The 14,817-nt window shown below is 35.7% G+C and overlaps 3 protein-coding genes and 1 non-coding gene across 8 annotated transcripts in view; 2 read left to right on the forward strand and 2 right to left on the reverse strand.

Annotated features, from left to right (window-relative positions):
• The window catches only part of LOC148296112 (uncharacterized), a 3,815-nt gene extending 1,938 nt beyond the window's left edge, over positions 1 to 1,877 (reverse strand). Inside the window, exon 1 of the mRNA XM_088250705.1 lies at positions 824 to 1,877. Coding sequence (XP_088106831.1) covers positions 824 to 1,877 — 1,054 coding nt within the window. The remainder of the gene's footprint in view (positions 1 to 823) is intronic.
• A 919-nt stretch (positions 1,878 to 2,796) lies between these two features.
• LOC148296113 (small nucleolar RNA R71) lies at positions 2,797 to 2,903 on the forward strand. The gene has a single exon (XR_015834910.1). It is a non-coding gene; the product is annotated as a small nucleolar RNA R71 (small nucleolar RNA).
• A 2,461-nt stretch (positions 2,904 to 5,364) lies between these two features.
• On the forward strand, positions 5,365 to 8,591 carry LOC110752425 (type I inositol polyphosphate 5-phosphatase 8-like). Of its 3 annotated transcripts, none has more exons than XM_088251016.1 (8): positions 5,365 to 5,624; positions 5,738 to 5,980; positions 6,109 to 6,199; positions 6,279 to 6,377; positions 6,504 to 7,103; positions 7,484 to 7,747; positions 8,048 to 8,237; positions 8,348 to 8,591. In XM_088251016.1, exons 2-8 carry the CDS (start codon positions 5,884 to 5,886, stop codon positions 8,471 to 8,473), a joined length of 1,467 nt encoding a protein of 488 aa, XP_088107142.1. In that variant the 5' UTR covers positions 5,365 to 5,624; positions 5,738 to 5,883; the 3' UTR covers positions 8,474 to 8,591. The 3 variants fall into 3 exon arrangements, with proteins under 3 accessions (XP_088107142.1, XP_088107140.1, XP_088107141.1); XM_088251014.1 differs by having other exon boundaries at positions 5,369 to 5,624; positions 6,279 to 6,389; XM_088251015.1 differs by lacking the exon at positions 5,365 to 5,624 and having other exon boundaries at positions 5,653 to 5,980; positions 6,279 to 6,389.
• Positions 6,547 to 11,379, reverse strand: LOC110758099 (spindle assembly checkpoint component). 3 transcript variants are annotated; one of them, XR_015834644.1, is made up of 10 exons: positions 11,242 to 11,379; positions 10,793 to 10,962; positions 10,663 to 10,725; positions 10,554 to 10,573; positions 10,404 to 10,448; positions 10,150 to 10,211; positions 9,790 to 9,926; positions 9,562 to 9,651; positions 8,833 to 8,966; positions 6,547 to 6,685 (listed from the first exon to the last, which is right to left on the reverse strand). XR_015834644.1 is itself a non-coding variant. In XM_088251017.1 (9 exons), the coding sequence occupies exons 1-9, from the start codon at positions 11,312 to 11,314 to the stop codon at positions 8,889 to 8,891; spliced, it is 738 nt and encodes a 245-aa protein (XP_088107143.1). In that variant the 5' UTR covers positions 11,315 to 11,379; the 3' UTR covers positions 8,717 to 8,888. The 3 variants fall into 3 exon arrangements, 2 of the variants coding, with proteins under 2 accessions (XP_088107143.1, XP_088107144.1); XM_088251017.1 differs by lacking the exon at positions 6,547 to 6,685 and having other exon boundaries at positions 8,717 to 8,966; XM_088251018.1 differs by lacking the exon at positions 6,547 to 6,685 and having other exon boundaries at positions 8,717 to 9,651.
• Positions 11,380 to 14,817: the final 3,438 nt, after the last annotated feature.

A 14,817-nucleotide genomic window follows, 5' to 3' on the forward strand; every position in this document is an offset into this window, starting at 1 on the left:
ATTTTAGCTTTATCCACTTCAATTCCTTTATTAGAAACAATATGACCAAGAACAATTCCAGAAGAAACCATAAAATGACATTTCTCCCAATTTAAAACAAAGTTTTTCTCCTGGCATCGAACCAATACTTTTTCCAAATTACTCAAGCAATTATCAAAAGAATCACCGAAAACAGATATATCATCCATGAAAACTTCAAGAAATTGCTCAACCATATCACTGAAAATACTGATCATGCATCTTTGAAAAGTAGCAGGAGCATTACATAATCCGAAAGGCATTCTACGAAAAGCAAAAGTACCAAAAGGACATGTAAAAGTAGTTTTTTCTTGATCTTCAATGGCAATTTCAATTTGATAATAGCCTGAGTATCCATCTAGGAAACAATAAAATTCATGACCGGCTACCCTTTCTAAGATTTGATCAATAAAAGGTAAAGGGAAATGGTCTTTTCTAGTTGCAGAATTTAGCTTTCTATAATCAATGCACATGCGCCAACTTGAAACAACTCTAGTAGGTATCAATTCATTCTTATCATTTTTAACCACAGTTATGCCAGATTTCTTAGGTACAACTTGAGTAGGACTTACCCATTTACTATCAGAGATGGAATAAATAATACCTGCATCTATTAATTTCAACACCTCAGTTTTAACAATATCTTTCATGATTGGGTTTAACCTACGCTGTGCCTCCCTGGAAGACTTGGCTTCATCCTCTAAAAATATTTTATGAGTACAAACAAGAGGACTAATTCCCTTAATGTCAGCAAGAGTCCAACCAATGGCAGATCTATGAGAATTCAACACATTAAGTAACTTACCTTCTTGCAAAGAGTCAAGTTCAGAAGATATTACCACTGGAAAAGTGTTGTTGGCCCCCAAGAATGCATGTTTAAGTCCCATGGGTAAAGGCTTCAATTCTAGATTAGGAACTTCCACATTTGATGGCAATGTCTTTTCTTTCCGAGGTGGAAGCTTCTCAAACCTTGGCGTCCATTTATCAACCTGCAAGGAATTAAATAATGAATTAAGATAAGCAATTTCCGGATCCTCAAGTAATTCAGATTCTTTAGAATTCAATAAAAGATCCTCTAAAGGTTCAGAAATACTGGTCTTCTCAAATTGATCTTGCACAAGAGCTTCAATCAAGTTCACCACTGCACAATCATCATCTTCATAAGGTCGCCTGAAAACATTAAAAATGTTAATTTCCAATGTCATGTTACCAAAACTGAGTTTCATTACCCCACTTCTGCAACTAATGTGTGCGTCACATGTAGCAAGGAAGGGACGCCCTAAAATGACAGGAATTTCATTTTCAGAATGCAAAACAGGTTGTGTATCTAAAACAACAAAGTCAACAGGGTAGTAAAATTTGTCCACTTGGACCAACACATCCTCAATTACCCCTCTCGGCACTCGTACAGAACGATCAGCAAGTTGCAACTTCATTGTTGTGGGCTTCAATTCACCAAGACCTAACTGCAAATATACTGAATATGGCAATAAATTTACACTAGCCCCCAAATCAAGCAAAGCACAATTGATGTAATTTTTTCCAATTACACATGAAAGAGTAGGACTTCCTGGATCTTTGTATTTAGGAGAGACCTTATGTTGCAATAATGCACTCACATGTTCAGTCAAAAATGCAGTTTTCTTCACCTGATGCTTTCTTTTAAATGTGCACAGATCTTTTAAAAATTTAGCATATGAAGGGATCTGTTTAATAGCATCTAACAAAGGAATATTAACTTTGACTTCTTTAAAGACATCCAAAATTTCAGAATTTTGATTCAATTTCTTTGGAGGATTTAAAGCTTGAGGAAAATGAGCAGGAAAATGATATTCATTTGATTCATTCAAGTTGGACATGTTAAGTTTATCATTATTCTTAGATTTTTCAACTTCCTTCGGTGAAGGTGTGTTATCAATTATTTTACCACTTCTAAGAGCAATGACAGACTTAGCATGTTCAATTGAGGTTTCACACGAATTAACATTCTTTGGATTTGGTTGAGTTTGAGAAGGAAATTTTCCTTTTTCATTTATTGCAAAAGAATTTGTCAATTTAGAAATTTGGCTTTTAATTTCTTTATTTTCTTCAACCATTTGACCAAACAAGGTATCATACCTTTGATTTTGCTTCTGTTGTTCCTGCATAAATGCTTGAAGAGTATCGCTCAAAGAAGGTCTAGCATTAAATGTATTAGTTGCAGGAAACTGATGATTGAAAGAATTTCTATCACTTACCTGAGGTTGTGAATCATTGCTCCAACGAAAGTTTGGATGATTCCTTGTTGCTGGATTGTAAGTGTTGGAAAAAGGAGAATACTGTTGTTTGAAGTTTCCAACAGTAGCACAACGCTCCTCATAAGCTCCTTTCATTTCCTGAAAAATTGGGCAGTTTTTAACAGTATGACCAATCTCATAACAAGAATCACATACTTGATTAACATCAGCTTGAAAAACAGGTTGAGGCAAATTTGATTTTTCCGTTTTCAAAGCAGCTATCTCTTTAGTCAAAACCTCAAATTTTAATTTCCAATCATCTTCTTCTTTTAATTGGTAAATTCCTTTATTAGTAGAAGATGTGACAATTCTTGAACGATCAGTGGTTTCAACTAGACTGGGGACAGTCCATTGATGAGCTTTTTCAGCAATTTCATCCAAAAATTCTAGGGCATCATCAGGGTCTTTTTGCATAAAATTTCCATTACACATAGACTCAACAAATTGGCGATCACGAGGGAGAAGTCCCTCATAGATATAACTAGCAAGACGCCAGTTTTCAAAGCCATGGTGTGGGCACAAATTCAAAAGCTCTTTAAATTTTTCCCAAGTTTGGTACAAAGTTTCATTTTCATTTTGAGAGAAATTTGAGATTCTTTTCTTAAGAGCAATTGTTTTGTGATTTGGAAAATATTTGTTAAAAAATGCTTGAGTCATTTCCCCCCAAGAACCTATGGATCTAGCCCTTAATGAATACAACCAACTTTTAGCCTTTTCTTTTAAGGAAAAAGGAAAAAATTTCAACCTTATGAAATTAATCCTATCAAGTTGAACATTGTAAAAAGTGCCAATAGCCTCTTCAAATTCCCTAACATGCACATAAGGATTTTCACTTTCCATGCCATGAAAAATGGGAAGCAGTTGAATCATTCCAGGTTTGAAATCATAATTTGGCATGTTAGGTGGAAACATGATGCATGAAGGATTTGGTGCACGAATAGGATGCAAAAATGTCTCTAAAGTTCTAGGTGCAACTACTTCTCTTATTTCATCATTCACAATCTGAGCATTAACCATTTGTTCATTATTCGCAATTTCTTGTTCATCATTCACAATTGCTGCCATGCTTTCAGATTTGTTGAATATTTCAGTTGAAGAAGTTGAAGCAGAATGTTCTAAATTAACAGTTTCAGACTTTTTGACAAACCTTCCTAGATGATCTCTAGGTCGCATAAAGTAAATAAATAAATATATAAAAAAACAAAAACAAAAATAAAATAAAACAAAAAATTTAAATAAAAAAAAATATTAACAATAAGATGAAAGTTGGAAAGAGTGTACCATATGTGAAGAATTTCACATAACCAGCAAACCTCTGACCAAGGGGATCTCTGTACTCTTTGACCAGCCGCTCCCCGGCAACGGCGCCAATTTGTTCGCACCACTTTGCAAAACCCAAGGGAGGTGTCGTATAGTAGTGTAGCTCGGAAGTCCGAGTGTCGTATCCACAGAGAGCAGTGTAAAGAAAATAACAGAGATGAAAAAGAACAAGTGTGATTGAGAGGTTGATTTATGCAAGATTTGATTTAAAGAAAATTTAATTGATTAAAACACTAAGGCATTGGGTTTCCACTTTTAACATAAGCATGCAACTCTTAATAATTTGATCCACAAAATATTTTCCTTTGTAGTTGTTCAAAATAATTAAAGCTCTTTTTAATTTCCTTTAGAAGTATTCTAAGCATAACTTGTACCATTGGCAACAAACTATCAAAAAAATAAACTTCATCGAAATTCTATTAATCTTTAGTAATTCTCTTCTCTTTTAAAAGCATGAAAGTTTTTACTACACAATGGGAAAAACATGATTGAACCCATGAAATAGATTATCAAACATTCATCAATTAATTAAAAAGAAAACTACAAATTCCATTTGAACAAAAACTACAAATTCACATTAAAGCTTAAGTTTGGATCAAACTAATAACAATTACACACTCATATTAAAAGCTTTCCCCCTAGCCTTAGCTAGGGAGTTAGTTCCCCATAAAATAAAACTAAAAACAAAAATTAAAACTTAGAAAGATGGAGGGAAGAGAGAAAGCTCAAGAGTTGTGGAGCTTGGTGTGATTTTACAATGCCATAGCTCCTCCTATTTATAGGAAAATGGGAGCAATTCTAAATTCATTAAATCCCTCCATTCATGAATTCAATATGTATTCCACTTGCATCAAACCAATTGCCAATTTGCTTCCATTACTTATTCCATAGTGTTGATGACTCCATTCTCCAAATTCTTCATCTTTCAATGCACAACCGTAACCCATCTCTTCATTGTTTCTTCTTTTCTTCAATTGTTGCTCCACTTCTACTTGCTTTTGTTATTCAATCTTTTCTTTTGGTTAAGTGTTGCACCTCTTCTCATCATCCTTCATTTCATTTGCTTAACTCACAATTTTAATAGTTCATGATTCCACATCTTCAAGCCACCATCATGTTTGTTGCTTCATCCACTCCATGCATGAATTGAATATGTCTTCCACTTGAACACTTGATCATGCACTTACATGCATTTCTCTTCTCTTTGGCAAGGTGGTGCATCTTGCAATCTTTTTAATAAATCTTGCCACCATTTGCCTACTAGCATCCAATAATCTTCTTCAACCTTAAGATAAAATAATGAAATCATCATCAATTATGTAATGGGTATGTAAGCAAGTGTAAAAGTGAAAAACAAACCTAATTAACTAAAATTGTAAGAAAATCAATTACTAACAAATATATTTAGGGATAATAAATGTGATAGTTTATGTGCTCATCATCCATGTATATACTTTTATTTATTTATTTATTCTGCGTTATTGAAACCATAGACGTTCTTGCTTTTCCTCTTTATTTTTTTGTTGTCACGCTCACGGTGTATTTCATGTGCTCATGCAATAAATCCAAACCTATAGCAGCTGGTGCCATTACTGCAACGGGCCAACATTATCCATGGCATCACATGGACTGATGGTGTGATGATTTTATCAAGAGTTGGGAAAGCAACTTATCATACATAAACCCCAAGCGGTGAGGTCCAAATTAGTACTAATCCACCTCTATTCAATCAATCAATGAAGAGTGGTTGGTGCAAATGGATTCACCATCGAGAGAGCCGTTGATAGAAGTGGGTTTCAAAATACATCAACGACTAGCTTGAATGAACTAATTGTCACCTAAAATTCACAAGACGAATGTGACAAGCACCAACCAAGCAACCCTAATCATCAAGCAAAGGGGACGTAGAACTTAATCTTTTTCATAGATACACTAATTCCTAGCCATATTTGACTATATGTAGTGTAGGGTATGCCTTCTCTCTTGGGGTTGCCGCTGGAGCCATAGTTTGTATGACCTTCTTGTGTTTGTCTCTTTCTAGGCTTTCAATTGCTTTCGCATAAGGCGGTAGATACAATGATTTTTACAGCTAAATCCACGTTTTGTTTTTGTGTCCGGTACAGCAAATGGAACCAGATCAGCCATGCTAGGAGGTGAACAGCTTTCGTCTGATCAGCAAGATACAGGAAGTTGCACAAAGCCTGTCCACAAAGTGCTCTATCTTTTTGTAATTGTTGCATGGACTTACGAGACCCTGCTGTAATTAGCCATGGACAGCGAGGATCATAATCCAAGAAGACGGTTCAGAAAGTGGTTCAAAGGAAACCACAAGAGAGCCGACCCTTATCAACTGAGTCAAGTTTCAGGTTTTGTTATTTCTACCTATGGAGTTCTTTTTTTCTTCTTCTTCTTCTTCCTCCTCGTCTTCTCTCCATAGCATTCGATCCAGACTCAACTGTTTGTTTGATTACTGGATTTATTTTTGTTTCTTCAGATGGGGGTGAAGACGAAAGTGAAGATTACTTGGATGATATTCTCTTTCAGTCCATGGAGATGGATCCATGCACTTCAACTAATGAGTTGAGGTAATTTGTTAAAAGAAGAAAAAATCTCAAAGGGAATTATGCATAATGGATTTTTAACATATTGGTATATATTTTTCAGAGTCTTTGTGGGGACTTGGAATGTTGCTGGAAGGTCTCCCATAGGAAGCTTGGCGGTGGATTTGGATGAGTGGTTGAATCTTAAGGATGCGGCAGACATGTATGTTCTTGGGTATGTTATAAACCTGGACTTCATTAATAGTGTTCATAATTTCTTAATTTTTTCTCTAATTGATATGAGAAATTAATATAAACCAATGCCACAACTTAGCAATTTAGCTTGCAGATTTCAGGAGATTGTGCCTTTGAAGACCCGAAATGTACTCGGAGCAGAAGACCCAACCGAAGCAAGAAATTGGAACCTGCTGATAGGAAAAACTCTCAACAACGAATATGGGTGCCCTTGGCTGACACCTATATGGCATCCGATTCCAAGTGAGAACTGCCACTATGTGAAAAATTCTGAACCTGAAAGCAGGATGAGCAACAATGAGATGTCGATGAGAGAGCAATCAAGAAGCCAACATGAAAAGCCAAAGGGCGGCAGCAAGTACAAGCTAATGGCAAGCAAGAAGATGGTAGGAGTGTTCATTAGTGTATGGATGAAAAGTGACTTGGTCAACAAGTATTGCATTTCAAATGTTAAAGTTTGTTCAGTGGCGTGTGGCATCATGGGTTATTTGGGAAACAAAGGTTCGGTTTCAGTGAGCATGACAATCGAAGGAACTAGTTTCTGCTTTGTTGTTGCCCATTTGGCTTCCGGTGAGAAGAAAGGAGATGAAGGCAGAAGGAACCATCAAGTCTCAGAGATTTTTAGGCGAACGTCCTTCCCTCGATCTCCTGCAGACGATGATATCCCTCATCCTCTCACCATCTTAGGACACGAGTACGTGTTCCTCCCAATAGAATGTAGCAGTAAAATTTTCCAGTTATTGGTTTTCAGCATTGATCATTGCAATAATCAAGAAAAGGTTCTTTAACTTCATCATTTGTGAAAAAATATAAATCACACAAGAACACAAAATGGTTGGCTAATGAGTACTATTCAACCCAACAATTATAAGAGTTCCTGGAATTCAAAATGATAGGAGGACAAATTTGCAAGATTTAGAATTCAACATAATCAAACTCAATATTCTCTCAGGAATCTGTAAAACTCTAACCAGATTTCAGGATCAATAATTAAACAATGGAAGAAGATTGAGTCAAATTATCAAAGAATGGAGGAAGTCATCCTTAACGTGCTAATTTTTCTTTGTGAAACAGTCGGATATTCTGGTTCGGGGATCTCAACTATAGGCTATACTTGGAGGACAATTCAGCCAGGCAGCTGATAAAGAAACTAGACTGGAGAGCACTGCAAGAGTTTGATCAGCTTCGTAGGGAACGAGAATATGGTGGGGTATTTCAGGGATGGGAGGAGGGAGCTATAGAATTTGCACCTACCTACAAGTATTCTTCATCAAATTGCAATCGCTACTCCGGTGGGGTTCCAAGCAGATCAGGAGAGAAGCAAAGGACTCCAGCATGGTAAGAGCCAGGCTAGATTTTCAGTTCTCTCACCCAGACATGACCACAATAGCTATAATCTCTTCCTTAAAAACTATTGAGTATTTGGACTCTTTTAGGTTACAATTTACGGATTCATGAGGCCCTGCCCTGGATCTAGGTTCTAAGAGATAGGCACAGACTAATTTGTCTACCCCCAGTATGCCTCCCGTGAGTCTTGATATAAATGGCTTTGCAAAAATAATGGATGAGATCACAAGAAGATAAATTTCTTTCTTTTGGTACATAAAAATTAAATAGGTAATTTGATTATGGTGGCAGGTGTGATAGAATTCTATGGTATGGAAAAGGGTTGACGCAGCTTTCCTACTTCCGTAGCGAGAGTAAGTTCTCTGACCATCGGCCCGTCTCTGCCCTCTTCTCTACACAGGTAGAAGTAGTGAACTCTACTAATCCAAGAGTCGTTTCAAGGCATACCATTCTTCCCACCATACCACCTCCTGTTGAAACCGTAAGTTTTCTCTAATAATTTCAAACTATATCAGTATATATAAAATTCAGTTGTTTGAGGCCAAGTCTACATTTCTTGTCGGGATAGTAAGAATAAATTTATCAATGCAGGAGCAGAGCAACCATGATGAGGAGGCCGAATCTACATTGATATCATTGATCGTAAAGGATTTACAAGCATCACCAACACATAATACAAGATGTATAGAACAAATAGATGACAGTGATTGCAGCTAGCCTTTGGCACATCGTGTTGTTGCATGCGTGCTCTAAAATGTGTCACGAAATTTTTAATCTTCTTTCCAGTGACTTTTTTTCTTCTTCATCCTAAGGATTTTCCTTTTTCTTTTTATGACCGGGCAATATGAGTTAGATGCTATAAAGTACGCAAACAGGTATGCCCAATATAGAAATGAGATGAAATAATCTGTCGAAAAAAGGCCCCTGTATGCCATTGAATTCAAAGGCAAACTGTGGTAATTGATACTGAATAGGAGTGCCGTAGATTTATAGTTCCTCAAGTTCTCTTTTCCAGTACATTACATGCTAGGTAAAATGAACACATAAAGTGGGGCTGTATGAAGTAGATTACTTACAAATATTTAATTTGCCTCACTTGACTCCATTAATCCACCCAGGACCCCCACATTGTCTAAATGACAACTGGGACATATGCATCTCCTCTGCAACTTCTCACCAACGGTAGCACAAATCTGTTCCAATTCAGAAGTCTGCTTGTTTCCAGTCAAAGCCAAAACTTATGTAGATCATGCCCACAAAATATGGTACTTAGAGAAAAAGAAAGAAAACCACAAAAACCAACATAGCTATTGAATTCTCTATTCTTCTTTTCTTTTCTGTTGTTTTACAGAACATGAAATTTCTTTTAGTTGCCGAGAAAACCGGAAAAAGAACCTTCAAAATGTCAACAACCATTTAATGACTATTAGTTGCAAATGTCCAAATGTTCCTTTTCTTTTTCTACATTTACTTATAACTAAAACAGGCATTCACTTTATGAAGAAAGCTGGCCAAGAAGCTTGTACAAATAGCTCATGCGGATTGGACTGCATTCAATTAAGGCAGTTTTGCAAATGATGAAAAATTCAAGCAATCAACTGTTATGCAGTGCATTGACTGTGCTTATGAATTGTTCATATCCGTGGAACTACTTTAAACTCATTCAACCATGATCCATCACTAATGACCATATGAGATGGGCAATTTTCTTTGCATTCTAACTTTCTACATGTTCCAGAGGAATAATATATAATGTGCTTAACCATTGATTAAGTTCAGTAACCAATGCAATCTTGAAAAGGATATCTTGTCAAGTCCTGCAATGCTTTTGTTGCTTGTAACATCTCCTCCATCAAGAATACCTTCCTTTCACAATCAATCAGCGCCTGCTGCAGCTACAGAAGCAGAAGTTCCAGATAATTCAGTCAATTTCATGTTTCTTTCCTGGGAAATACTAACATGAACACTAAAACTATGCGTTTAGAAAATTGTAATGTTAGCCATTGGGAATGTTTCAATGACCAATTTCCTACCTGCTTTTCAATGTTCTGTTCTGATTTGTATTCTACTTCCACTTCGGTTGTCTGAGATATTACACCAGCAAGCATATCTTCAAGTGTACTTAAAGCACCTTCAGTAACCTCCTCCTTCACTAGTTTGGGATCTTCTTCTGAAACAAAATTGCAATGTTCTTTTAGTTTCTACCCAAGCTACATTATGCGATCATTTTGCTCCTCTTTTGAGAAAGATCTATATTGAAGACCTAAAGAGAGATGTAGGAGTTAATAATGACTAGAAGATTCAACAAGTGAAAATAAAATAAGATGGAACAGCACATGTTCAGAGATCAATACTATATATAGATTAATGGATAAGCGTACACAAGCCATCACCTTCTGTACTTCCATTGTACAAGAGCTCATAAATTTTTCGAGCAATTGACTCTTGGAACTTCCTGCATTCAAATTTTTTAACGATTATGATAGTAACTTAGTAACTGCAGGAAGGCACTAAACATTTTGGAAATAGCATTCACAGCAATCATGTGAAATTTGTCTATAAATGGGGCATACAAATACACCATGTATTCCAAAATGCTCTGAGAACTTGTTACAAGTACTATTTTTTCTTTTCAAATGAGGCTAACCTTATCTGAGTGTTGATCTCAAACATTTGGCTTATAAACTCATCTCTGCGTAGACAATTATGGCAAATAATTAAAAGGCAAGCGATTAGAATTTTTAAAAATTAAAAATTTGAAAATAATTAACAAACGATTGAGATGAAAATTTCGTACCGCGAAGCCCCTTTTTTGTTCTTTTCCAAGGTCCAAGCAAAAATAACATAAAATGAGAATCAGTAGACAAATATTTAATTAAATTACTAGAAACAGAAAGTAAAAATACCTTAAGAGCATCCAAATCCGATCCGACTGTGGAAATCTGGTCTTGAGTCAGAGAAATCCTTGACTGAATTGAAGATTCGATTAAAGCCTAATCAAATTAAGAACAAAATCATTGTGCAAAAATAACAAACCTCTAGCGTTTGAATCGTAGCTTCATTCATAGCCAATTCAACTTCGTATCCTTTAAGATCTTGCTCAGTAGTTTCCTTGCTGCGCTTGGCTTCCTCGAGCTCTGCATTTGAAACCTCTAGCTCAGATCGGAGCTCTTCAATTCGCTTCCTCAGACCTACCACTCTTCGCTCTGCATATCTCAAAACATGTGTATCCAAAGTTTTCCAGTTCAAATTTCAGCGAAATTCAAAAAATGCGAAGAAAAAATTATTCGTTTAATTTCCAATAAAACCTAGCGGGAACAGAATTGAACTTAATTAGTGAGCTCATAGTACATAATTATTAGTGCCTATTTCTACGTTTCTCGGGAAAAATGATTTTCTTTTTCTTTTTCCTTTTCATCTACATTTTCTCGGGAACCAAACAGATAAGCGAATGCAAAATAGTAAAAGTTGTGTAGGGACTGTACCTCCGTGCGACTTCTCGGAGGCGAAATCATGAATTAAGTTGAAGAGGTGCTTCCGTGGGTCACTTCCCGCCATGGCTGTGTGCTTCTGTTTCGCGCACTTGATCAACAATAAGCAAGACAATCATAATGATCTTTCAAGCCCAGGACTAGGCCCACTTTATTTTCTTTAGCCCGGTACTGGGCCCATTTCCTTTTTCTTCAGCCCAAGATTAGGCCCATTTATTTTTCTTTAGCTTCTTTCCTTTACCTCTGCATGTTCGATTCCTCCCTTCCTAATATCGCTTCACTTATATAAAAACAAAAACAAAATGTTGTATTAATCTTTTACAAAAAGAGAAACATGAAAGAACGTAACACAAATGCATATTGCATTGTCTTACTTTCAATGATTTTGGACTTTCTATATTCAAAGAGAAAAAAAGAGAAAAAAAGTGTGAAAGTATATTATCCGAAATGATCTCATGAGTGACATAAGATAAGAACTTAGTTTTAAGAACTGTTTATACATGTAAACTCAACTCCATCAATATTATAGTCGATATTTCTCTTTGTGAGTCATAAAGGAAAATCCCATAGAGGGGGGAGGAGGAAGAAGCGTCACTACCCCTCTTCCCCCTCCTCTCTTCTCGTATTTTCCTTTTAGGTTAGTGAATAAGTCCACTGGGGCCTTTTGAATAAAAAACCACTTGTGATGATTTCTTTTAACCCATGGTTAGATTTAAGTTCCCCATCACCCATTTTAGTCTATGTTCTCAATCAAATCCTACTCTCAAAACCCGCTTCTTAATGTTACTCATATTCTCTAAATTTGATTCTACATCGTCTTTGACAGAGGTGGCTGCAAATCACCAAATCGTTCTTTGTCAAAGTTATTGTTTTCATTTATTTGTTCGCTCTTATACGCAAGTAGATCGCTGGAAATCATATTTTTCCCATATCTGTTACGGATGCGATGGTGGGTGTGGTCACGACAGCGCTTCTTCAGGTGGTGGTAGTAGGGTTCATTTAGGCTCATGGGTTGTTTTAGGGTTTTGGTTATGTTAGGTTTGTGGGCTTTGTTTGAGCTTGTGGCTAATTGTGGTGATGTGAGCTAGTAGTTTTAGTGCGACTCCGCATTAGTTTTGCTTTTAGCAGGTTAGTTTGTTGTCCTCTTGGGATTGGTATTTTAGATGTCTTTGATTGTACTGTTGAAGTTTATCTAATAAAGTTTCTATTTGATTATTAAAAAAAAACTTAGTTTTAATAAAGTATAAAATTGATGCCTACAATATTTTTTAGGGAGGGAAATTAAGATGTAGTTATTGTTATTGGAGATTCGTGATTACAAAGAGTTTAGTTGGTAGCGCACAATGAGTTTTCTGTTGTAACTTTGTTTGGTTCCATCTCCACTATAAGATACTAGATGATGTTTTTCATTAATATAATGGAAACTATTACCCCTTTTGGATATTTTTGACTTTGCATAAACTTTGCTATATAAATAGTAAATACATTAGATTAAATTCGAGACTGGATACCATAAAAGGCAATTTAAATTATGGGATATTAATTTAAATTGAAGAAATAGGTAATATCTTCATGGGCAAACGTTAAGGTAATAGGGAAAAGTAAGGTAAGGGCATGACAAGGCAAGGTCAAACATAGGGCACAACAGCATATCATGCCAAAATGAGAATTTTCACATATGTATTCTTCTCCAATATGGAGGTATAAAGAAGTACAAAGATTTGTTAACCCTAAAAAAGATAAAAATAGGAAATAAATCTCAATTATAATAGGACTAAATAAACATGTAAGTAACCAAAATTCTAAATAAAAAAAAGGACTCACCAACACAACCAAAACCAGGGATAGAATTCCCAGGAACTAACCATTTGAAGAAATCTCATCACATAAATCATAAAAACTAATGGCCCAACCAAAATCATAGAAATCCCAAAGATAAAGAGACAAATATCGAGCAAAGAGAAAAGGGAGAGAGATTGAAAAGAGAGAAAATAGGGAGATAGATTGAGAAGAGACAAAGAATAAAGACATGAGGGGAGAAGAGTAAGAGATACAGTTTTTAGTTTTCATTATTTGTGCTAGAGTATAGAGGAAAATGAGAGTGAGAATAGGAGTGAGGATGAGAGAGAGGAGTAACAAAGTTTTTAATTTTTGTTTTCACTTTTGTTACTCATCTTCCCTATCAATCTCATTTTCACTCTCATTCTCACTTCAATTCTCCTTTTTTTCTCTATATTCTAGCACAAAAAATAAAAACTAAAAATTAACATTAAAATGATTATCAAAAGCCCTACTTTTAGGCTTTTAGCACTTAATGTTGGAATTGATAAATAAAAAAAGAGCTGATTTTCTCACTCATCTTTTGTCCACTTACACTCCCTTATATGTTATAGCAAAAAGTATTAAAAAACAAAATGGAGTTCAAGTAACAAAAAGGAGCGGGAAAATCAAAACCCATAATAAAAAAGTTAGCAATCAATTGCTTCACTCATTGTCTACTTTACTTTTTGAGGATAAATTTTAAAAAACTTTTGAAAAGAAAACAGCACCAAAGCCAACCCCCGTCCATTTTCCCTCTCTTTTCCTGCTCCACAGACCCCAACCTCTGTCTTCTTTCACTGCTGAAGATGACGGAGAGGAGAAGAGAGGAGGAGATGAGAGAGGCGTCGGTTCGGTTTTCTCACGGGAAAGCGAAAGCCTATGAAGTCGCTTTTGTAATTGGATAACTAGCACTGAAAACCGCCTTTAGTGAGATTATATAAACGAATGCGACTAGAAAAGGAGATCAAGACTTCTTCTTTTTTTCCTTTTCATTTACATTTTCTCAGGAACCAAACAAAGAAGCAAATGCAGAAAAGGAAAATGTGTGTGGGGATTGTATTGTACTTCCGTGCGACTTCTCGGAGGCGGAATCGTGAATTAAGTTTAAGAGCTGCTTCAGTGGGTCACTTCCCGCCATGGCTGTGTGCTTCGATTTTGCGCACTTAAGAATCAACCAGAGCTCTTTCAAGCCCAAGACGAGGCCCACTTATTTTTCTATGGATTCTTTCATCTCTTTTTCTTTCCTCTTTTTTGTTATTTGCACTCCGAATAATAATTCCCTTTTAAGAACAAAAGGTAGTATTATTGATCGAGTGCTGTCTTACTCTATGTAAAATGATATTTTTATTGGTGTCAAATCTGTATGATCATATCGCGTATGAATTTGGTCTTCCTTTTTGTAAAAAAGAAGAAGAGAAAAACAAAAGGAATGATAAGCATATTATCGCAAATGATCTCATGAGTGACATAAGTTAAGAACTTAATCTTAAGAAACTTACATAAAATGGATGCCAAATAATTTGCACGGATGATTTAACGTGAAGCCATTGTTATTGGAGATGCATGATTAAAAAAACAGAGAGTAGCGCATAATGAGTGTTATGTTGTCACTTTGTTTGGATCCATCTCCACTATAAGATACCAAATGGTGTTTTTCATCTAAATATATAAAATAAAAGGTCGAGAATGGTGAAATATTCAAAATACCAGAAAATGTTCTTGGTTAATTCAAATATTAAGAAATTAAAA

This window comes from Prunus avium, chromosome 3, assembly GCF_965620075.1.
Source record: "Prunus avium chromosome 3, drPruAviu1.hap1.1, whole genome shotgun sequence".
Lineage (NCBI taxonomy): Eukaryota > Viridiplantae > Streptophyta > Magnoliopsida > Rosales > Rosaceae > Prunus > Prunus avium.

What these genes read in the sequence shown, in the direction of transcription:
- LOC110752425 (XM_088251014.1), top strand. Translation starts at nt 5,884, where the DNA reads ATGGACAGCGAGGATCATAATCCAAGAAGACGGTTCAGAAAGTGGTTC. An exon ending in GCAGACATGTATGTTCTTGG is followed by an intron (nt 6,390 to 6,503) that starts GTATGTTATAAA and finishes TTTAGCTTGCAG; the next exon opens with ATTTCAGGAGATTGTGCCTT. An exon ending in CTCACCATCTTAGGACACGA is followed by an intron (nt 7,104 to 7,483) that starts GTACGTGTTCCT and finishes TTTGTGAAACAG; the next exon opens with TCGGATATTCTGGTTCGGGG.
- LOC110758099 (XM_088251017.1), bottom strand. Translation starts at nt 11,314, where the DNA reads ATGGCGGGAAGTGACCCACGGAAGCACCTCTTCAACTTAATTCATGAT. An exon ending in CGGATTTGGATGCTCTTAAG is followed by an intron (nt 10,574 to 10,662) that starts GTATTTTTACTT and finishes ACCTTGGAAAAG; the next exon opens with AACAAAAAAGGGGCTTCGCG. An exon ending in GAGATCAACACTCAGATAAG is followed by an intron (nt 10,212 to 10,403) that starts GTTAGCCTCATT and finishes ATTTGAATGCAG; the next exon opens with GAAGTTCCAAGAGTCAATTG.